Raw genomic sequence first — 23,469 nt, forward strand, 5'->3', positions numbered from 1 at the left:
ATAGGTTTAAAAAAAGTTGAGGTCATGGTACTAATTATAGCTTTGGTGGTTCAAATAATTTTTCCAGTATGCTAAAGCTGAACTGCAAGCATGTAAAAATTTCTCAAAAACCATAAAATATACTGTATAAAGACAACTTTTCATGCTGAATTACTGTACAGATCTGGAAGTACTACAAAAAGATTAAAATTTGTTGAATTTTTGTCACTGGGTCAGGAGCTCAACAGAAATAGTCACTGTAGTGACAAAAGTCCCCCAAAAAAATCTGTTTTCTACTCTGGTAACAAAGGTGTGTTTTTTTTTTTTTTATTTATTTTTTTTTCTGCTGTTTTTGCCCTTGCTGGAGTATTTTCCTGTCCTGTGTGGGTTTTTTTTTTTTTTTTGTTTGTTTTTTTTTTCTGGGCACAAAAAAAAAAAAAATCTCCCCAGTGATAAACCTAAAACAGTTGGAAGATTTTCTATGAGTTTCCCATTAGAATCCAAAAAACAAAAAAAAGCATTAACTCCTTTTCGGTAGACTGTATATTAATTTTCTTCAGCACGGCTCCCCTTGCTGAGCATACTCTTATGCTGATCGACTTTGTTTTTTTTTTGTTTTTTTGTGCAGTTTAAATACTACGTTTGGGCCAAGCAAACTACTTCACTAACTCATGCAGTGGCTGTTGGCACTGTATGTAGCCTTGACTATGTATGGTATACAGCACTGGTTTCCAGTATGGGGAACACTATCTAACAGTATCTTTCCAGCTCCTGGAACAGCCGTTCACAGAAAGCTTTTTATTAAACGAATACAAAGCTTCTAGTTGACTGAAACAGATATTGTGACTTCATCTGTTTGCCTCAGCCAATCAGAGAAAGCTTTGTACACATCGCAGTGTACTATATGTAGCTGAGGCTACATAGTATTCATACAACACTGACAAACACTGCATATGTTAGTGAAGCAAATCGTTTGTTTGGACCAGCTCGGTCCAGACAAACTATTTAAACATAACGAGCAGGGCCTTCTGATTCCTCCTATAAGTAGTAGTAGTTAAAACAAGACGATAGCTTTAAAGTAGTTCTAAATACTTAAGGTTTTTTTGCCAGCCCACTTATAATTACCTGAGTCAAATCCTGATCCAGCGCTGTGCACAAGAGCAGCGAATCTCTGCCCTCTCTCTCCTCATAGGCTCAGAGACATAGGCCAATGGCTCCTGCTGCTGTAAATCGCAGCCAGTGAAGAGGAAACAGAGGGTGGGGCCAGGCCATGCTGTGTATATCTGTGGACACACAGAGCCAGCTCAGGATCGAGCCCACAAGAGTGCCCCTATAGCAAGCGGTTTGCTATGGTGGGCACTCAGCAGGGGGAGGAGTCAAGATTGCCAGCAGGAGACCCCAGAAGAGGAGGATCAGGGCTACTCTGTGTAAAACCATTGCACAGAGCCCGAAAGTATGACATGTTTATTTAAAAAATAAATAAAAACTCTGGCTTTACATTTACAACCCCCCTCCCCCCCTCTTAGACAGAGTAGTTCACTAAAACAGTTAAAGCAATTTTTGTCACGCAGCACCAAATCAGGAAGTTGCATAAATACTTACCTTTCCCCTGGAATCCACCTGTTTGCATGCTCCGCCTGGTTTAATAAGAGCTCATGCACCTAATTTATCAGCTATGTTGTAGTGGAGCTACAGTGCTGTTCTATAATATAGTGAATTTCTGTAGGCGAATATTGTGAAAGTTCTACTATAAAACAGCTTCTGTTTAAAATGAACTGACTTTCTGTACTGTATGTATGTGAAGTTGAGCAAGAAAATCTAGAAACACACAAAACAAATCTTGCTGCCCTCTATCTCCTCATAGGCTCAGAGACATAGGCCAATGGCTCCTGCTGCTGTAAATCACAGCCAGTGAAGAGGAAGCAGGGGGTGGGGCCAGGCCATGCTGTGTATATCTGTGGACACATGTAGTTGCTTGGAACCTGTGTGTTGACCTTGAAATATATTTTGGTCTTTTATTTTATGAAATAAACAATTTACTGAAAATTTGAAAATTCTTTCATGTTTGCTATTAGCTTGTACAAAGACCCAGCAGATGATATGTTAAATGTGATAAGTTATACATGCCTTTTCTCTCTAGTAAGATGACCTCACTGAAAGAGGATGTCCGACGCAGCGCAATGCTTTGTATTCTTACCGTTCCAGCGGCAATGACAAGCCACGATCTGATGAAATTTGTCGCCCCGTTTAATGAAGTTATCGAACATATGAAAATCATTCGGGACTCTACACCCAATCAGTACATGGTTCTAATAAAATTCAGTTCCCAGGTAGTTTTCTTGTTTTTTGTTAATTTCCTTATAAAAGATAACCAGTGCTGAAGTGTTAGGTTTCCTGGAGTTGAGCTTCAAAAAGGTACTAACAATTCTGAGGGGCTGTATCCACACCGTAAGGGTTAGATGTTACCGGTGATTTCTGACTAGGGGGTTTGGTAAAGCAGATTTATCTACCTGAATCGTCTACTCCTACTGGCTTTTCCATGCTTCTAGACTGGTCCCCACAGCCTCTTCTCCCCAAGGCTCCAGTGGTTCAAGTTCCTCTGATGTTGTCAAAACTGATACAGGAACCTTGGCCCTTCATTGAACAGGACAGAGAACGTTGAAGGACAGTGCACCGGAGCATTGGGGGAAGTTCTCTGCTCAGGGAGCTGGGAATAAATGTAATTAACCACTTAACGACCGCCCACCGCAGATATACTGGGGTATATGCGCATGCTGCCAGCGATCTGCTCCCGCTGTGATTATACACAGCAGGCGCCCAGCAGCGGGTGTCATGGACTCAATGTCTGCTGGAACCTAATGATTACACGGGCAGAAGGACAATCTGCCCATGTAAACAAGGCAGATTTTTGCTGTTCTGTCAGAAGGGAAGGCACTGATCCTAAGTTTCTGCTAAGCAGGAACACAGATTTTTACCTTCCCCACAGTGAGTAAGCACAGCCTAGCCCTGTTAACTTTGATCGCCCCTGATGTTAAAGCGTTTGTTAACCCAAAAACAAAAACATTTGCTCCCGTTCCCATAAAGCATGAATAACAGCACAGTGCTTGTGCTGTGTTATTTGGCCCCCTGTAACACCTAAAATACCTGGCTGATCCTGCCAGTTTATACCCCCCCCCCCTGCCCCTTATGCTGACCATGATATGAGGGCTGCTAAACCCTGATACCATGGTCAGTGTACTTGCCTCCGTCATCCATTACTATCTGCAGCTCTTTTGTGTCCCCCTCTGTCCTCCCCCTCCCCACCTGTCAGCTCTCACTAGCGCTGCTCTGTTCCTCTCCCTGCTGCTTCAAAATGATCTGACCTTTTTATATCCCCTCTGTAGGATAAAAAGCTGTATCATAGTGCCTGTGCTTTATGCAAAAAACAAAACAAAAAACAGCATCTCAGCGATCACATGACTGAAAGCTCTCTCCTCCCTGCCTTTCCGGCTGACATCAGCGGGGGAATCTCGACCCTCCCCTCTGGAGCTATCGGACAGGAAGGGCAGAGAGCCTGGAGTCATGTGATGGCTGGGAGATGCTGTTAAAACAAGTAGAAATCTGCTTTTTTTTTTTTTTTTTTTTTTCTTTAATTCCAGGCATCAAAGTTGCATGACAAGTCATTCTCCATGTTTTCCAATGATAACCATTCATACATATATGCACGACCTAAAGTTGCAACAACTTCAAAGTAGTTCATGCATTACTTTGGTCCGCCTTTCATGCACCTTGAGTGCCATAGACTTCAATGTTTTTTTGTAAATTTTTATTTATTAACAGTTTTATCAACACACACAGTACAACACACATATACCAACCCCCCCCCCCCCCCTTAATCCCCTGTGCAGCCTTCCAACCAATACTAAATCACATTCCATATTTCCAACTATAACAAATATTACATGTCTAAGACATCCATAACAATACCATCCAACCCGCATACAGAAAAATATCATACTCAAATCACTCCCCCGCCCAGCATAGCAAACCTAAAATCAAAAACCCCAGCCTCAACACAATGGATTAATTCACAGTACCATTAGCATCTAGCCAACATTGCCACACTTTCTCAAATTTTTTAGGGCATCCCCTGCTCAAGTAAGTAGCTTTATACATTGGTAGTGATTTGTTAATTATACTTTTCCAGAATGACACCGTGGGTGGCTCTGGACTCTTCCAACACAACAGAATAGCCTTACGGGCATAGAACAAAGAAAGAGAAATCATAATTCTTTGTGCCCTTCTGGGCGCCAACTCCTCCACCAGCCCGAGTAAACAGATCGCTACCGTAACAGGAATCGGCACCGAAAGCACCGTCTGTATAGTGTGTGTCACCCCCTTCCAGAATACCTGTATCTGCCGGCACCGCCAGAACACATGGTTGAAGTCAGCATGATTGTCCGGGCAGCGCCAGCACACCGCCGCATCTGTGCCATATATCCCAGCTATCCTTGCCGGGGTATAGTACACCCTGTGTAAAAGCTTAAATTGAATGAGCCTATCTCTGGCTGATACTAGCGTCTTAAATGGGTAATCCCACATATCATCCCAATCCTCCCCCCGAAATCTGTAACCAATGCACTCCATGTGTCTCTACACTTTGTAAGCATTTTTGGCCTTTGCATAAACAGTTCTTTATAAACTGCAGAGAGGGGTTTTATCAGGTCCTCCCTTCGCAGCATGCTCTCCACGGGAGACACACCCAGTTCCAAAGCATCAGAACCAAACTGAGTAAGGAAGGCGTGCCTCAACTGGAGGTAGCGAAAGAAATACCAATTAGGGAGGGTATATTTTTCTCTCAGTTGATCAAACGTGTACAGCCTTGTCCCCCCCACTATATGTTTCAATTGTTTGATGCCGACTCTGGCCCAAATTACTGGATCCGGAATCGCACCAAAATGAGACAGTCTGGGATTAAACCAGAGAGGGGTGTCCTGTGACCAGCTCCCTGCCTCTGTTTTGATCAAAGCCTGTGCCTTATCCCACGCGCGTACTGTCATTCGCATGGAGGCGGTCAAGGGTGAGGCAGTCTGTGGGCCCCTATAGACTAGATAAGACAAACTCTCATAAGAACCTAGACGGGCTGCCTCCAATACCGTCGCTGAGTCCCCAGCGTCCTTCGTCAACCAGTGCCTAACAATCACCATCTGTCCCGCTATAAAATATTTGAAAAGATCAGGTAGCGCCAATCCGCCCTGACCCCAGGGTTCCTGTAAAGTACGCAAACTTATCCTGGGATGTCCAGCGGCCCATAAAAAGGAGTTAAAAAGACTATTAACCCGTCGAAAAAAAGAACAGGGAATCCAAATCGGAGTGTTCCGCAAAAGGTAGAGAAAAACCGGCAGGATTTTCATTTTAAGTAGGTTAACCCTACCAATCAGAGACAGCGGCAGATGTTTCCATGCCTCCAGTTGTACTTTGACCCTTGTCAATAATGGTAGAAGATTAAGAGACATAAAGTCCCCCACTCGGGGTGATATATGTATCCCCAAATACTTAAACTCCTCCACCCAAGCTATGGGGACCCTGCTGGATGCAAGAGCCCTGGCACCCGAGTCAATAACGATCACCGTGGACTTCTCCCAGTTAACTCGGAGTCCGGAGAACGTGGCAAATTTGTCAAGCACCCCGAACACCGCTTCCAATGACGGCCCTGCATAGACTTCAATGTTAACCCTCAGAAATTGCATGAAAGTCCTACCTGAATTTTATACAATGCAACTTGTGTGCAACAGTTGTCCATTGTCACTGGTTAATGCCAAAGTCGTATCCAAGTTGCACTTATCCAAAGTTGCGTCAAAGCTGCACTACAAAGTCGGCTCAAATTTGGAGTCGTACGTGTGTGAATGGAGCCTTAATTGATGTCATTTGGAAGATTACACAGGCATTCCCTAAAGTTGCTTCAAAGTCCCGCTAAAGTTGCACTAATGTTGCCTGGCAAAGTAGCACTGTAAATCCTGTGGTTTTCAGGTCGCGGCAGTGTGAACTGAGCCTTATAGTTGTCACAAAGGGAGTTGAGGGGAAATCCCCCAATAGAGACTCATCTGATAACTGTGTAAACGGGTATTTCCTGTCAATTGTGTCTTGTACAGCAACTGAGGGATGATCGCCCCAACTTAACACAGACAAAAAAATTGAAATCTTTCCGTGCTCTCACCAAATCATAGGCATTTATAAAGGGGAGTGGATATTAATGGCTTTCCACTTTGGTAGTTCACGCTGTAGTCTGCATTTCACAAATCTTTCATAAAATACAGGCCACATCAGGGAGCCAGTGGTTTTCCACAGAGTTCTTTGTAATTACCGCAGCAGGGAGAACCCTGTAAAGTGTAAAAAAGGCTGGTCTCATGACCAGGCTCTTCTACCTGCGTTTTTTATTTTTGTTTTTCTGTCTTCCCTTCCATCAGAAAATTTTGCTTCCCTGGCTTTAGGACTGCTAAGCATGCATTGGCTATCATGCTGATCATGTCAGTGCCTCAAAATACTGAAGCTACTATTACTTTGCATGTGGTGGCAGCCTATTCTACTATCTCCAATAGTGGTTTTATTTAAAATGAGCCTAACATTTAAAAATAAAATATGGCCACTCCATTACATGATTGGTCATTGGCGATGCTCCCTGGGTGTCTGTTACCCAAAAACATAATGTTCCTGATATGTATTTGCTGTACTATTTACTTGTATAAGAAAGTATCCTGTTCTCTGTGTTGCTTCCTTTATGTGAAATCCCTGGTGTTCCTGCCAGTCCCCTAGCTTTCCTATTAAAAACTTACCACGCTAAGCAGGAGAGCACACTATGGTCAGTTCTCCGGTGATCCCCCCTCCCCAGCTTTTATGCAGCTGAGAACAGAGTGAATGTGGTCACTGATAAATACCTTTTATTTATTTTTTTTATATGTGTTTTTGTTTGGTTGTTTTTTTGTGACTTAATATCTATACACAAATGTTTTGCCTTTCATTTCTATTTCAAACTGAATTGGTTGTTTGTTTTTACAAGGTGATCGTTTACAATCGCTTTAATATAGCATAAATATCTTTTATGCACAAATATTAGAACAGCACATTTTGTTTGTGTTCTGTTTATTTTTGGCCTAAATTGTTGATCTGTTGTATACATGAAAAATACATGTGAAACAATATCATGAGATCTGAAAAGGCACAATTGCAGTACAAGTGTACACTGGAATCTCCCAATTCGCATGTATAGAGACCAACAAAGGATGTTCACTCCATGTGACTGTGGCAGGCATGGAGAGAAAAAAAAAAACATGACAGAAGATTTATCTAGAGAAACATTGTGTATAAATTCTGTGTTGAGTGAGATCACCTGCAGAGGTCCAAATGCCATAGGTGCTTCAGGACCAAAGCTGTGCTGCCACTTCTAAAGTCTGCCAGTGCTGCTCATTAGACTGCATGTTACATTGGGTGCCTCAGTTACATTTTTCTTTCTTGCCTGCAGGCAGAGGCAGATAGCTTTTACATAGAAAGCAACGGACGCCAGTTCAACTCTATAGAAGAAGATGTTTGTCAGCTGGTCTATGTGGAAAGAGCAGAAGTTTTAAAGTCTGAAGATGTGAGTATATTGTGTGTATGTATATATAATCTATGAGTTTAAAACTGTAGCTACATCAGAGTTGTAGCAGAGATTCAGAGAATAGACTTAATTTATGAAGCTATAACTTTTGCCTTTATTGTTTGAAATCGTTATGGCTTCCTTTCCTATTGCTGATTTCCTTTAGATTTACCTTCAACTATGTAGTACAAGGGCCTTCCCTATTGCATACAAATTGAAAGCATTTTAAGTGTTACCTCGTATTATATGGTTTTGGTAAATCAAAAGGAAAATTGTATTATGTATACGAATTAAAGGGATTGTAAAGTAAATCTTCTTCTTTGTTATTTAAAAAAAAAAAAAAAAAAAAAATGTTATACTTACCTCCACTGTGCAGCTCGTTTTGCACAGAGTGGCCCCGAACCTGCTCTTCTGGGGTTCCTCGGCGGCTGTCTATGCTTCCTCCCGCAGGTACTTCTCATGTTCATGCGAGCTTCCTCGCATGGTGAGAAGCCCCTGCGGGCGCGCTCCCATGATACAGCCGGCGGCTATAGCCGCTCGCTGTATCACACGGCCTGCCCCCCGGCACTCCGCGTCAGTGGTTGTGATTGACAGCAGTGCGAGCCAATCAGCGGCCAGGCTGAGTGGTGAAGAGAACGTCGGGACGAGCGTGAGATTTTCGAGGGGTCAGGTAAGTAAAACGGGGGGGCTGGGGGCACCGGCACTGTCTTTACAACCCCTTTAAGCCTTTTTTGATCCTGAAAGAATAACAAATCACATGGATGTGTTGTGTGAATATGTTTCTTTCTGTGTGGATAGTGAGAGATGTTGCCTTGTTATGAATAAACGTTTTGGTTTTATGACCCTAATTTATCAAGCTACAAAAGCACGTACAAAATGTACTGAAGTGACATCTCAAGCAATGTTCTGATGGTGCTTATGGGGCCCTTTAGTATGCCTTAAGCATTCTTACAACTTTTTGAATTGGTCCCTTTCTTTTCAACTTCTTTCCCCTTTGTGAACAGAACATTTGTGATTGAGCACATTGAACCTCTCTGTATTAACCTCCCCTTTTTTTTTTTTTTTTTTTTTTTTTTTTTTAAACCTTTTTAAACTTTAAACCTCTCCTTGAAATGGCTTGATGATAACATTTCTGTGATATTTGTAAAAAAATAAGCTGCGCTGGCTCCCAAACCACTTGCTGTACACTGTTGCTACTAGTTATGTACATAAAGCAAAAACAAGTATAAAAAAATAAAAAAAATAAAAATATAGCTCTTTTTAATTCCAAAAGTCCAAAAAATATGCAAAAAATTCTAGGTGAGATATATTTCCCGAAAATGTTCAAACTAAAAATCCTCCATTCCTTGGTCAATGGTGACTTCAAGCAGAAAAACACCCAAGAAATGGTGAGTTGATTGGGATAGGAAAGATTCCTCCACCTGAGATACCAGCTGAAATGATCTCTTTTTAAGGAGATCAAAAATCGCCTGTGGCTTATTCCCCAGCCCGGGTCTCTATGCTCGCCAGCACAATGTCCCCACTTCTCAGCCAAATATTCTTGGAATTGCCCGCAGTCAGTTTATCCCCATATTAAACATAAAAAGAGAAGGCTTCCATAGTGTAATTCAATTTCAATTTAATAATATAAAAAAAAAGCAGAGTTTACACTAAAATTTTGTAGCAATAATAAAAGGCGTTGTGTTTAAAATCGAGCCGGCCGGCTCTCGAGATACAGCCCGTTCCTTCCGCACCTTGCATTTTGTTTGCGGTGACGTCCGCATGCCGCTCCTCCCTACGCCGTTTCATCACAGATGACGTCGTCCAGGGGCACGGGTGGCGTAATTATACCGTACATCACACTAGGAATGCCCAGCTCTGAGCGTCCCCGTACTAAAAAACTCCATCCTGGAATAAGGCTGCTGCCCTTGCATGGCGGAATGCCAAAAACTGCCCACTTTATACCGTATTTATCGGCGTATAACACGCACCCCAAGTTTAGGAGGGAATTTTAACCACTTGGTTCCCACACTACGTCTATTGACGTCATGGGCTTTCAGTGGTTATATCTAAATGATGCCTGAGGCCACAGACCTCATTCAGATATTGCCGTTTTCAGCCGGCGATTCCCTGCACCATAAGAATGATCATAGTGGCTGTTCCACCGCTTTATTGTTCTAAGGGGCGGCGGGAGGGGACCCCTCCCGCCACCCTCCAGTGCTTCTACTGACTCACCGTTTCCATCGGTGAGTCGGTCACAGGATCCGCCGGCCCCAGCAAGTAATCATAGAGATTTCCGGCGGACTAGATTGTCCCCGGAGTCTCTATGATCGTTCGGAAGGCCGGGCGCGATGTTATGACGTCACGCCCGGCCTCGGTATTCAAATTAACGGCGCCGATCTGGCTAGGAAGCCAGGATCGTGTTTTTTTTTTTTTTTTTTTTTTTATTCTTCCCAGCCTAGAGGTGAGATATGGGGTCTTATTGACCCCATATTTCACTGTAAATAGGTCTGATCGTGCCATATTCCTACTACAAGGGATGTTTACATTCCTTGTAATAGGAATAAAAAAAAAAAATTGACTTTAAGTGTAAAACTAAAAAAATAAAAATAAAATTAACAATAAAAAAAAAAAAAATTTAAAGCGCCCCTGTCCCCGTGAGCTCGCACACAGAAGTGAACGCATACGTAAGTCCCGCCCACATATGAAAACTGTGTTCAAACCACACGTGAGGTATCGGCGCGAACGTTAGAGCGAGAGCAATAATTCTAGCCCTAGACCTCCTCTGTAACCCAAAATATGTAACCAGTAAAAAAATTTAAAGCGTCGCCTATGGGGATTTTTAAATACCAACGTTTGGCGCCATTCCACGAGCGCGTGCAATTTTGAAGCATGACATGTTGGGTATCTATTTACTCGGCGTATCCTCCTCTTTCACATTATGCAAAAAAATTGGGCTAACTTTACAGTTTTTTTTTTTTTTTTTTTTTTTTTAAAGCATGAAACAGTTGTTTTTTTTTCTGAAAAAAACGTGTTCGAAAATTGCTGCGCAAATACCGTGCAAGATAAAAAGTTGCAACAAGCGCCATTGTATTCTCTAGGGTCTTTGCTAAAAAAAATATATACTGTTTGGGGGTTCTATGTCATTTTCTAGCAAAAAAATTTGGAATTTTACATGTAGGAGAGAAATGTCAGAATTGGCCTGGGTGCGAAGTGGTTAAGGAAAAAAAACTTGCATTTAAATGCCCATCAATGCAGCCTTATCAGTGTCCATCTGCAGCCTTGTCCATCATTGCACCCTTGTCAGTGTCCTATGCAGCTTTGTCATGCAGCCTTGTCCATCGTTGCAGCCTTGTCCCCTTGTTAGTGTCATTTTCAGTGTTTATTTTTAAAAATGGCACCACCGAGATGTCCTGTGTATCTCGAAGGCGCTCGGAAGTTCTCGCCCGCCTTCGGCCCTTCTCGTCGGCTTTTGCCCGCCGAGAAGGGCCGAAGGCTGCCGACAGCCGCCCAGAGGCTCCAAAATGGTGGCGGATCGGCGTATAACACGCACCCACGATTTCCCCCTGATTTCAAGGGGAAAAAAGTGCGTGTTATACGCCAATAAATACGGTAAGTATCTATTTGCAGCAATGAATTATGTTTATGACAAATATCATAGTGTTTCGACAACGAATGGTATTTGAAGCCAATTTTTGTGTTGGCAATGTGTTCTCCCAAACTAACCTGCATCGATCGCTTGGTCCTGCCAATGTATTGAAGCCCACACGGGCATTGTAGTAGATACACAACCCCTGTGGAGCTACAAGTGACAAATGGTTCCATTTTGTATTCCTTTGATGTACTTGTTGAGATGAAGGATTCGGTTTTTCTCATCTTGCTCTTATTTAATGTACACACTTGACATCTGCGGCATTGATGGTAACTCGAGATGTTCTGGAAAAAAGATCTTTGGGGGGGAGGATCCACAACATTGGGGGCAATCCTATCCCTAAGAGAGGGAACCCCTCTAAAAATCAGCTGTGGATCAGCTGGTAGGAACGTTTTGATCCTATCATTTTCTAACAGATGCCAATGTTTGCGAATTATCTCTTTGATCAGATAATGCTGCGTTGACTATGTTGTAATGAAAGGTATAACAGGTCTATCTTTCACCTTCCTTGGACCCCCTTCTAATAGTACTGATCTATCAATCTTGGCCACTTCCTCTATAGTAGCCTCCAAGATGCCCAGATCGTAACCTTTCTCCTGCAGCCTATGTTTCAAGACGCCAGCTTGTAGTTTGTAGTCCTCTATTTGTGTGCAGTTGCGTCTCATCCTAACGAACTGGCTTTTTGGTATTACTTTTAGCCAAGAGTGTTTGTGGGAACTAAAGATATGAAGGCATTCTGATCAGTTTTTTTAAAGTAAGTGATCGCCTTGAAGCAACCTTCACCTTTTGATATAGTGAGGTCCAAGAAATGTACCTTTTCCTGGCTAGCCTCGTGAACAAACCTGATTCCTGTAGCATTGTTATTGATGGTTGAAAAGAACTCGTCAAGTTCAGTGGCAGAGCCGTTCCATAGGAGGAGGACGTCATCAATGTACCTTGCCCAAAAGATTAAATGTGGGTTACGGTTCATATAGATGACATCCTGCTCCCACTTGGCCATAAACAGATTATCCAAGCTCAGGGCATACTTGGCCCCCATTGCCACACCCCACTGTTGCCAGTAGTAACCATCATCAAACCAAAAATAGTTGTGGTTCTCTGCATATTCTAGCAGATCCATAATAAATGCCTGTTGTTTTTGGGGTATTTTTGAAACCATGTTTAAATAGTATTTGACAGCTGATAATCCCAAATTATGTGGTATGATACTATACAATGAAGAAACATCAGCTGTTACCAACCAAGTTTGACCACCAGGCTTTAATTCTGACAAAAGATTAATAACATGCCTCGTATCTTTTAGGTACAATGGCATTTGTTGCACAAGTGGCTGGAGAAAATAGTCTATTTGCCCACCCGGGACGTGACAGAATCAATGCCACTGACTATTGGGAGTCCCGGGGGCAAGTAAGGCTCTGGATATCCACTTGCTCAGCGGGGATCGCCGAGCGATCTCTGCTGAGTAGGCAGAGGACAGGTCCGTCTCTGCACACTGTGCAGGGATGGACCTGTCGCAGTGCCGCTCTCCCCTATGGGAGATCGGGTGACGACGGACCGCAGTGTCCATCGTCATCTGATCCACAGACGGATGGAAAAATGGGTTTTTCTTCCTCACACTTTTTTGGATTGGAGCGGGTCGGATGTCAGCGGACATGTCACCCCTGACATCCGACGTGCCATAGACCTCTATGGAGCATCCGTTCTGGTCCACCTGAAAAACTGACAGGCTGACCTGAATGGATCGTCCGTGTGAAAGGGGCCTTAGGGATCTTGGGTAAACAGTACAATACCGGAACTCACGGTGCCTTGGGAATCAAAAAAGTTTGTTCTTTCTCATTTGAGGATACCCAACCGAAATCCCCTCTGGACCAAAGTTTGCAAGATTTCTTTGTAATGAAAGACCGGATTACTTGGTAGGGGAATATATGTATCCTGATCTCCTACAATCTTATGCATTTCCTGGAGGTAATCCTTCCGATCTATGACAACAATTCCCCCACCCTTATCCGCAGGGCCAATTACCAATTCCTTATTATTGCAGACATAATCCAACCCCTCCTCCAATTCTTTCCCCATCTTACAATTGGTAATTTTAATGGATTCTAAGTCCCTCAAAACCACATTCCTAAACACCCTCAATGAGGGCGCAAGAGCTCCAGGAGGGTTGAAGGTGGAGGCATTTGCTGATCCCGAATGATGAAATTGTTGTTGGACTACTCCCCCTTGTTTAACAGGGATGCTCGCAAAATGTCTTTTGATATTAATCCTGCGAACGTATTTGTGAATGTCCATATATGTTTGAAATTTGTTCAACTTCTTTGGGGGTGCAAATTTCAAACCTTTTAATAGTGCCGTTTCTGATTTTAACACTTGGGAGCTTAAACTGAAAATGCCCTCCCCACTCACATCTTTTTATTTTTTTCGGTCGTGCTCTCCTCCCCCCCTGTTGTTCCTCTGTTTTCCACAGTCCTTTTTACCCCTTGATTTGGTCTGGGAAAACCCCAAGCTTGTTGTTCATGATTTTTACTTGGTCTATTGGGATAATCCCTTGGTGGCCTTTGGGGGCTCCTGATCTCAACTGTCATGGTCCTCTCTACCATAATTAATAGTGCCACCTCTGTCCCTTTATGGAAAGAAACGGTTATGGGTATCTACACCTTAAACTCACAATCTTCTCTTTCTTTATCGTAATAAGCTTGATTAGGATAAGTGCCCTGTATTGGCTGCAGTATCTCCAGTATCTGGGGATAGGCGTTTTGGCTGCATTCAGCAGGTGAATTATAAGGGATTGTTTCTATTTAGAGGGGGACATGTCTTTGTGGTGGAGAAGAAAAGTTTTTGGCTGGAGTGGCAGATCCTGGTCTGTTATCTGATTGCCAACTGCACACACAGGATACGTTTTGATACTAAATGGTAATACTGAAAAGAATCCGTCATTGTTAATTTATAAATCTTGTTTTTAATGTCCTTGCTGCTGTGGAAACCATAAAGAGTTGAATATTATAAGTTTTATTTTTTGCTTCTGACTGGCCTTGAGTTTTTAGTAAATTTTAAAGTTCATTGAAATGTCAATTTCAGGGTGCCAGTCTGCCAGTGATGGATCTGACGGAGCTTCCTAAGTGCACTGTGTGCCTGGAGAGGATGGATGAGTCTGTAAATGGTATTCTGACAACGCTGTGCAATCACAGCTTCCACAGCCAATGTTTGCAGCGCTGGGATGACACCACGTAGGTGATTTTATCTATCAAATCTGATTAATTTAATTAAACAAATTGGAGCACAGAAAATAGAACACTTGCCCTTTTGTATACCATTTTTATTTTATTACAGCTTGTATTTTTGCACTGTCGTAGCTACAGGATTTTTTTTTTTTCTTTTTTCCCATTAGAATTCTCTATAGAAAATGTATTAGTTTTGTGAGCAGGTTGACTGGGAACATTTGGTGCTTCCTTATGTGTGTAGGGGAGTCACACTTCTTGTAGGATTGTTTTTTGTTTTGTTTTTCTGCTCTGCGTAGAATGATATTTTTATTTTTTTGGGGAAAAAAAGATAATGTTGGATAGTCCAGAGGGAGTTCCCATCACATGAATCTTTGAGAAATGGAGGCCAGCAAGGGTTTCAGCCTATCCATATCCATGCCCAACCCAAGATGAGCAAGTTCTTGGGTTGCGTTTTGCAGGGTTTTTTTTTTTTTTAGCATTTGTGAAGGTGTTTTTTGTGCATTTTTGCAGGTGTCTAAGGCTATTACTTTTTGCAGTTACAAGGGGGAAAAAAAGTACAATGTGTGCATTTGCACAAATTTTTCAGGAGCTCCCATTGAATCGCAACAGAAGCTTATATGTGTGTGTGTGTATGTGTATGTATATATGTGTATGTATGTGTATATATATATATATATATATATATATATATATATATATATATATATATAATTTTGATTTTCCAAGCTTCAAGTGACACTACGCTCAGATGTGAATAGGTGCAAGTAAAAAACATGTAATATTGAATGCTTAGCATTTTTGGAGCTTTGGAACTACAAAATTGCTGGTTGTGAATATGGCCTGCTAATAAATGACATTAAAGCAAGAAATGTGTGATTTTTCTTAGTAAAATCCAACATGCTAGTTGCACCCAAGTTGATCGATTTAACTGCTGAACCAACCCAGATTTGAACAGTCTATGTCGGGCTTAAGGAAGACATCTGATAAATAGTATATCAATAACCCATTTTCTTGACTGAGAATATAATGGCTTTATTGGGCGTGTGCTTCTATGGTACTGCAAATGAGGATTTTTCATTTTCTGTATTGTCTGTCAACAGAGTCACTTATAAATCTTGTACTGGTTGAAACCTAGGCAGTTGCACTTTGCAGGAAATACCTATAAATATTTCAAAATGTTTAAAGTTAACCTAATATGAAAATAAATGTGTGGGATGTAAATTCTGACCCTCTAGCTTTATCACCTTTTTAAGTCACTGACCAATTGATATACAAATCAGGAAAGTTACAGGGAAGTCAAAAGTCCTGATCTACATACTTCAGTGCTCTGCAGTGGTAGCCTCCATGTTGACAGAAAGATGAGTTCACTTTTAGAAAAAAAAATTATAACTGCACATTTTTGGGCAGGTAACAAAATGTACATTCATTTTTTCTTTTTTTTTTCTTGGTAGCCTGCAGAGCATTGCATCTGCAATCAGCAGATTGCAGGTGCAATGGCAGGCTCCTGCATACTGTTAGTACAGCTGACTGCCCGTACTCATGTACAGACAGGCAGTTACTGAAGTCCAGGAAATCTTACGAGCACCCTCGCAGTTCACTGAGAACTACAAGCCCTCTGCCGCGGTCAGTACTTTGTTAATTCAAGAACTCTGTGAATGAATGATGTGGCTGCATGGCTGTGCTGTTTTTGAATTGTGACCGAGGGTGCAGGAATGGATCCCCTGCCCCCAGTCACAATAGGGGATCGGTTTGGGGTGCAGGTAGGTGCTTTAGGCCCCTTTCACACTGGGGCGGTTTTCAAGCGCTAAAAATAGCTCCTGTGTAGCACCTGAAAAAAACGGCCCCTTTCACTCCAGTGTGAAAGCCCGAGGGGCTGGAGCGGTGCGCTAGCAGGACGGTGAAAAAAGTCCTGCTAGCCGCATCTTTGGAGCGGTGAAAAGAGCAGTGTATTCACCGCTCCTACCCATTGAAATCAATGGGACAGCGCGGCTATTTGCGGCGGTTTTAACCCTTTTTCGGCCGCTAGCAGGGGTTAAAACCACCCCGCTAGCGGCCACAGACCGCCGCTAAAACGACGGTAAAGCGCTGCTACAAATGGCGGCGCTTTACCACCGACGCCCGCACTGCCCCAGTGTGAAAGGAGGCTTGGTAACATCTTCCATTTTTCACTTGGAATATGGGTGTAACATGTCATTTAATGTAAACTTATCCTTTAAAAAGATCTGCACACTACACATTTATTATTGAAGTGCATAACTAGTTTCTCACAAAGAAATGTGAGGCCACACATGAGTCCAACCACATATTCCAAAGAAGCTTTAGGGCCTGTGTACATAGACCTTTGTTCGTGTTAAAACTGTCTGTCACCATACAAGTTGATGCAGATGCAAAAGCAGCTTGAAGTGGCTTAGGAACACCCAATAAGAGCAATAAGAGGATGACATGCGACCGGTTTAAACTATGTGGCATGTTCACCAATGCCAGGAGCCTGGTGGACAAAATGGGTGAACTAGAGATACTGTTATGGGAATTTCAGAGACGGCTCTCATGATTGGCTGGCAACCATTCAAGGGTATACCCTTTATCGCAAGGATAGAGCGGGTGAAAAAGGAGGAGGAGTATGCCTATATATATATCAAGAATAATGTACTAGTGAATGTGAGAGATGACATCACTAAGGGAGCTAGGTAGGAGGTGGAATCCTTATGGGTAAAGCTCCAAAGGGATGAAGCTAAAGGGAAAATACTGGGAGTATGCTATAGGCCCCCCTAACCGGAGGGAGAAAGGGGAGATGGCTCTCCTATCACAAGGGAGAAAGGGGAGACAGCTCTCCATTCACAAATTGGATTAGCAGCAAGGATGGGACGTGTTTATCATAATGGGTGATTTTAATTGTCCAGACAGACTGGGCGGAGGGGACCATGCATTTATCTAAGGCTTGCCAGTTCCTAAATGTCTTGCAGGACAGTTTTATGGGTCAGATGGTAGATGCACAAACTAGAAATAAAGCGTTACTGGATCTACTGATTACCAAAAATACAGACCCGATCACGGATGTGGATATACGGGGCAATTTAGGTAACAGCGATCACAGGTCAATTGGCTTCAGTATAAATCGGACAAATAGGAAACATAAGGGGAATACAAAGACACTGAATTTCAAAAGAGCCAACTTCCCTAAACTATGACCCTTGCTAGAAGACTTAAATTGGGATAAAATCTTAGGAACAAAGAACACGCAGGAGGGATGGGTTTGCTTTAAGAGCATATTAAATAAGGCAAGTAGCCAATGCATCCCATTGGGTAATACATATTAAAAGAGCGATACAAAAGTCCTGGATGGCTTAACTCCCAATGTAAAAATGCATATAAAAACAAAGGAGAAGGCCTTCAAAAAAAATACAAGGTTGAGGGATCATCCTCGGCATATTCAGACTTTTTAAAGCATACAGCAAGAAATGTAAGGGTGCAATAAGGACGGCTAAGATAGAACATGAAAGACAGATTGCGGAGGAGAGCAAAAAAAATCCCAAGAAATTCTTTAAGTACCATATTTATCGGCGTATAACACGCATAGGTGTATACCACGCACATTCATTTTAAGAGGGAAGTTTCAGGAAACAACTTAAATTTTTGTATTGGCCTATAACACGCACACGCTATTTGCACGCGATTTTCATGGTGAAAAAGTGAGTGTTATACGCCAATAAATACAGTATGTAAACAATAAAAAAAGGGAGGACAGACCATATTGGTCCCATAAAGAATCAGGAACACATGGTTACAAAGGATGGGGAGATGGCGAGGGTATTGAATTTATTCTTCAGTCTTCACAAGGGAATCGGGGGGGGCTTCAGTAACCAAAACTGCAGTGTTTATCCTCATGACACATCATAGGAAGCACCTCCCATGGTTAACAGAGCACAGAATTAAAATTAGACTTGGGAAATGTAACATTAATAAATCACTGGGATCGGATGGCTTGCACCCGAGAGTACTTGGGGGAACTCAGTCATGTAATTGCCACACCATTGTTCCTAATTTTTACTGACAGTCTACTGACTGGAATGGTACCAGCTGATTGGAGAAAACCCAATGTTGCGCCAAAATTTAAAAAGGGCCCAAAATACATCCCTGGGAGTTAGACCAGTTAGCCTAAGAATAGTATGTAAACTCTTGGAGGGGATAAGGGACTATATACAAGATTTTAGTAATGAGCACGGTATCATTAGCAGTAATCCGCATGGATTCATGAAGAATCGTTATTGCCAAACAAATCTATTAACCTTCTATGAGGAGGTAAGTTGCCATCTAGATGTGGTGTATCTGGATTTTGCAAAAGCATTTGGCACAGTCCCCATAAATGTTTACTGTACAAAATAAGGTCCGTTGGCATGGACCATAGGGTAAATGGATTGAAAACTGCCTTCAAGGGCGAGTTCAGAGGGTGGTGATAAATGTGGAATACTCGGAATGGTCAGGGGTGGGTAGTGGGGTCCCCCAGGGATCTGTAATGGGACCAATCCTGTTTTAATTTGTTCATAAAAAAACCTGGAGGAAATATGAATGCAATCTATACACTGGGGGAGAACCACTGGGGGAATCTAGGATGGAAAAGGGTGGGGGTCCTAGTAGATAGGCTCAGCAATGACATGCAATCCCAAGCTGCTGCTAACAAAGCAAGCAAAATATTGGCCTGCATTAAAAAGAGGATTCATTCCAGAGCTAAAACGATAATTCTCCCGCTCTACAAGACTCTGGTCTGGCTGCACCTAGAGTATGCTGTCCAGTTCTGGGCACCAGTCCTCGGGAAGGATGTACTGGAAATGGAGCAAGTAGAAAAGAAGAGCAACAAAGCTAATAAAGAATTTGGAGGATATTAGTTATGAGGAAAGGTTGCGAGCACTGAACTTGAGAGGGGATATGATTTCAATTTACAGATACCGTACTGGTGACCCCACAATAGGGAAAAAACATTTTTGCGGAAGGTAGTTTAACAAGACTTGTGGCCATTTAAAATTAGTAGAAAATTTGACCTTAAACTACGTAGAGGATTTTTACTGTAAGAGCGGCAAGGATGTGGAATTCCCTTCCGCAGGCGGTGGTCTCAGCGGGGAGCATCAATAGTTTCAAGAAACTATTAGATAAGCACCTGAAAGACTGCCGCATACAGGGATATACAATGTGATACTGACACATATAATCACACACATAGGTTGGACTTGATGGACTTGTGTTTTTTTTTTTCAACCTCGTCTACTATGTAAAAGGAGGCAAAGTAGGTTTCATCTCTATGTACATGGGCTGTTTAGGTTGTGGACATAGAATTCCAGCATATTTGGGTGCTTGAAAAACACAGGTACAGTGTCCAGCCCTGCTACCAGCAGCTTGTAATCTGTAACAGGCTGGAATACACAGCATCTGGATGCTGTACTTGACAGTATTCTCATTTTAGGGTTGTGTGCTGTTTGTGACATATACCCTAAATGCAGGAATTGAACATGTTGCAAAAGTACCTCCCATGCACCCAAAAAATGTCATGAAGCTTACAAGTGTGTCCACTGGTGTGCAGGAAACAAGACTATTCCTTGAAAGCAAAGCTGCATTTGCACATCCACAAAAGCCCTTAATGAGTAGATGGTAGAAGCATTTTAACTTGTTGCCCTTTTGCTGGTGCTTTTAAATGTCTTTTTGTCTTCATAAAGTAATGTGTGCAGTATGAAAACGTATGAGTTGTAGGGGCAGTGTGCGCTTTAGGTATGCCACTGGTTAATTGTCACCCTTAAGCAAAGCAGGACTGTAAGGAGGGCCAAACCTTGCTAAAGCAATATCGCCTTACTGCAACCATATGCAAGGGTCAGACTTTGCAGCATAGCATGTTGCGCTTGGATAGGACTGAAAGTGGGGTCTTGGAAACGTATTCCAAAATATTTAAAACCTTCATAATTCCAAAATTACCTACCCTTCTAATGTATGTTTTTTTTTTTTTTTTTTTTTTTTTTTTAGGATTAGAGAAGCTTTTTATTTACCCACATAAGATTACATTAACATATTAGGCCTATAATAATGTGCTAATTCAAATAATATTTGTATAGGAGAGGATAGGCAAAAATAATCTCATCTAAACCTTTGGATAGCAATCTGACTGCTATGAAAAAAGCCAATGCAATCCAGGCCATATCTTATGACCATTCTCTGCCGTTATGGTTTCGATGTGCTAGGTATATGTGGTATTATGGTGTTTTACCGATTATGCCTTTTCAGAATCATTTAGGCTTTCCATTTCTTCATCATTAGCGTTATTGTATACAGCACTATATAGCCAACATTTTGACGTCAGGGTTTTTTTTCTTTTTTCCTTTTTTACATTTTGTTGTCTGATGTCTACTGTAACCAGTAATTATTTGTATACTCTTGTTATACTTCATTTGCAATAAAAACCTTTGTAAAAGAAAAAAGCCAATGCAGCCTGAGAGCAAGCTCTATACATACAGGGCTAAGACAACACTTTAATGAAAGGTTATTGTATATACCATTTATGCAAACTACAAATGTGTGCAATAAAACAATTGAAATCCGTGTTCCCGATGGATTTCCCCAAATCATCCTTTGTTTCAGCTTACAATAATTAAATTGCAGCATGTTCCAGATTTGTATGTAAAAAAAAACACATCTCTTTGTTACAGATGTCCGGTGTGTAGATACTGCCAAACCCCAGAACCAGTGGAGGAAAACAAATGCTTTGAGTGTGGTGTACAGGAAGTAAGTTGACATTTTGGGACTCTGCACTGGAGACATGTGGATTTGATATTTTCCTGTGTCTTTTGCATAAAACACACTGAGCGAGTTGTTCTGCCTCAGAACTGATGTTTGCATTTTGAAAAGAGCCCGTTTAACTCTTAATCGCCTGTATCTCTGTGCCAAATATAGCTGCCATCATGAACATGTAGAATTGTAAACTATATGTACAAAAAACAAAATGTTTTAAAAGAATTGCATTACATTTTATAAAGGCTTTTTTTTTTTTTTAAAAAGCCGCCACCCTGCATGTGATCGTTATTTATTATTATTATTATTATTATTATTATTATACAGGATTTATATAGCGCCAACAGTTTGTGCAGCGCTTTACAACATGAGGGAAGACAGTACACTTACAATACAAATCAATACAGGAGGGATCAGAGGGCCCTGCTCTTCAGAGCTTACAATCTAGAAGGGAGGGTCAAGTGGAAGCAAAAGGTAATAACTGTGGGGAATGAGCTGATGGAGAAAATGAAAATACAGTTAGGTGTGGGTAGGGTAGGCTTCCCTGAAGAAAGAGGGTTTTCAGGGATCGTCTAAAAGCTAATAAAGTAGGAGATAGGTGGACAGATTGGGGTAGGGGATTCCATAGGATTGGTGAGGCTTTGCAAAAGTCCTGGGAGGAGGGGACAAGGGAGATAGAGAGCAGGAGGCCTTGAGAGGAACGAAGAGAACGAATAGGTCGGTATTTAGAGACTAAGCCAGTGATGTAGTTGGGGGCGAAATTGTGGATGGCTTTGTGGGTAGTTGTTAGCCTTTTGAATTTAATTCGTTGGGCGGGCAGAAGCCAGCGGAGGGATTGACAGAGGAGTGGCAGACACAGAGATTGGTAAGGTGGATGAGTCTGGCAGCAGCATTCATGATGGATTGAAGAGGTGATAGACTATGTAGAGGTAAGCCAATGAGAAGGGAGTTGCAGTAGTCGAGGCGAGAGATGACCAGCGAGTGAATGAAGGGCTTTGTTCTGTCATTGGTTAGAAAGGGGCGGATTTTGGAGATGTTGTGGAGGTTGAGGCAGCAGGATTTGGACAGTGATTGGCTGTGTTGCTTGAAGGAGAGTTCAGAGTCCAGGACTACACCTAGAACCTTGGCATGTGGGGATGGGCTTATGGTTGTGCCATTGATTTTGACAGAGAGATCAGGGGAAGGGGAAGCGGCATATGGGGGAGGAAAAATTATAAGTTCAGTTTTGGATAGATTGAGTTTGAGGAAGTGGTGTGACACCCAGGCTGATATATCCGATAGTAAATTAGTGATATGTGAGGAGACAGACGGAGTGAGCTGAGGGGTAGAAAAATAGATTTGGGTGTCGTTAGCGTAGAGGTGGTATTGGAAGCCATGGGAGGCTATCAATTGACCCAGGGAGGAGGTGTAGATTGAAAATAGGAGAGGTTCAAGAACAGAACCTTGAGGGACCCTAACAGAAAAAGGAAGAGGAGAGGAGGCTGTAGAGTTGTAAGAAACGCTAATGGTGCGGTTGGATAAGTAGGAATAGAACCAGCGAAGAGTACAGTTATGTTATGGCTGGCCTAGTGATCTCACGATTCTCTGGTTCCTGATCACCAATGGAGTCCCAAACTGTCAGTGACAGCTGGGATTTAAAGCCAGCAGATGGGCAAAGTGTTGGCGCTCCAGCCCAGCTCTTACTGACCGCTCAGAATTGATCCAGTTAATGGGAGCATGCTCTGGAGGCTTTGTTAGAGAAAATGAAAGCCTGGAGATGAATACTGACCGCTTCAACCTGCAGTGGTAACTGCATTGTCTTCAGCTTTTATACTTTTATTGTAAAGTATTAAAAATAATAATGAAAAATTGAAAGTCGAAAATGTTTTTGTATTTTTTGCACATTTGTGTATAAGGGAAAAAAAATATTTTTTGTAGGTAAGGAAGACGCAGAGAAAAGATGCTAGTGCTGCACATCCCGACTAATTATCAAAAAAAGGGAAAATGTCCCCCATATGGGGTTTTCTAGGCAGCAAATGAGTAGAAAAATATTTGTGATTTTTAGAATTGTTTAAACTTTATTATTGGGATAATCTCAAAGAATTACAGTAACCGTTAAAATATGAGCTGTGGTACAGGAGATATCAAGACAATCAACACAAGTGAGAATAAAACACAGTATGCAATATTGTAGCGCTAAAACAGGATGTTGAATGAATCCTGATGCGTTTCGACCCCACCGGGCCTTCTTCAGAGGAATGGAGCGCTGTGGAAAAATG

At 42.0% G+C, this 23,469-nt stretch overlaps 1 protein-coding gene across 2 annotated transcripts in view; it reads left to right on the forward strand.

Moving 5' to 3' along the window:
* The window catches only part of BRAP (BRCA1 associated protein), a 91,412-nt gene that overhangs the window by 22,471 nt on the left and 45,472 nt on the right, over nucleotides 1–23,469 (forward strand). For both annotated transcript variants that reach the window (XM_077462010.1, XM_077462009.1), the window contains exons 4-7: nucleotides 2,120–2,309; nucleotides 7,478–7,591; nucleotides 14,301–14,449; nucleotides 21,130–21,205. In XM_077462010.1, coding sequence (XP_077318136.1) covers nucleotides 2,120–2,309; nucleotides 7,478–7,591; nucleotides 14,301–14,449; nucleotides 21,130–21,205 — 529 coding nt within the window. The remainder of the gene's footprint in view (nucleotides 1–2,119; nucleotides 2,310–7,477; nucleotides 7,592–14,300; nucleotides 14,450–21,129; nucleotides 21,206–23,469) is intronic.

The sequence above is a fragment of the Lithobates pipiens genome, unplaced genomic scaffold (assembly GCF_037356315.1).
Source record: "Lithobates pipiens isolate NorthernLeopardFrog02 unplaced genomic scaffold, aLitPip1_a1.2 Scaffold_3, whole genome shotgun sequence".
In the NCBI taxonomy this organism is placed as follows: domain Eukaryota; kingdom Metazoa; phylum Chordata; class Amphibia; order Anura; family Ranidae; genus Lithobates; species Lithobates pipiens.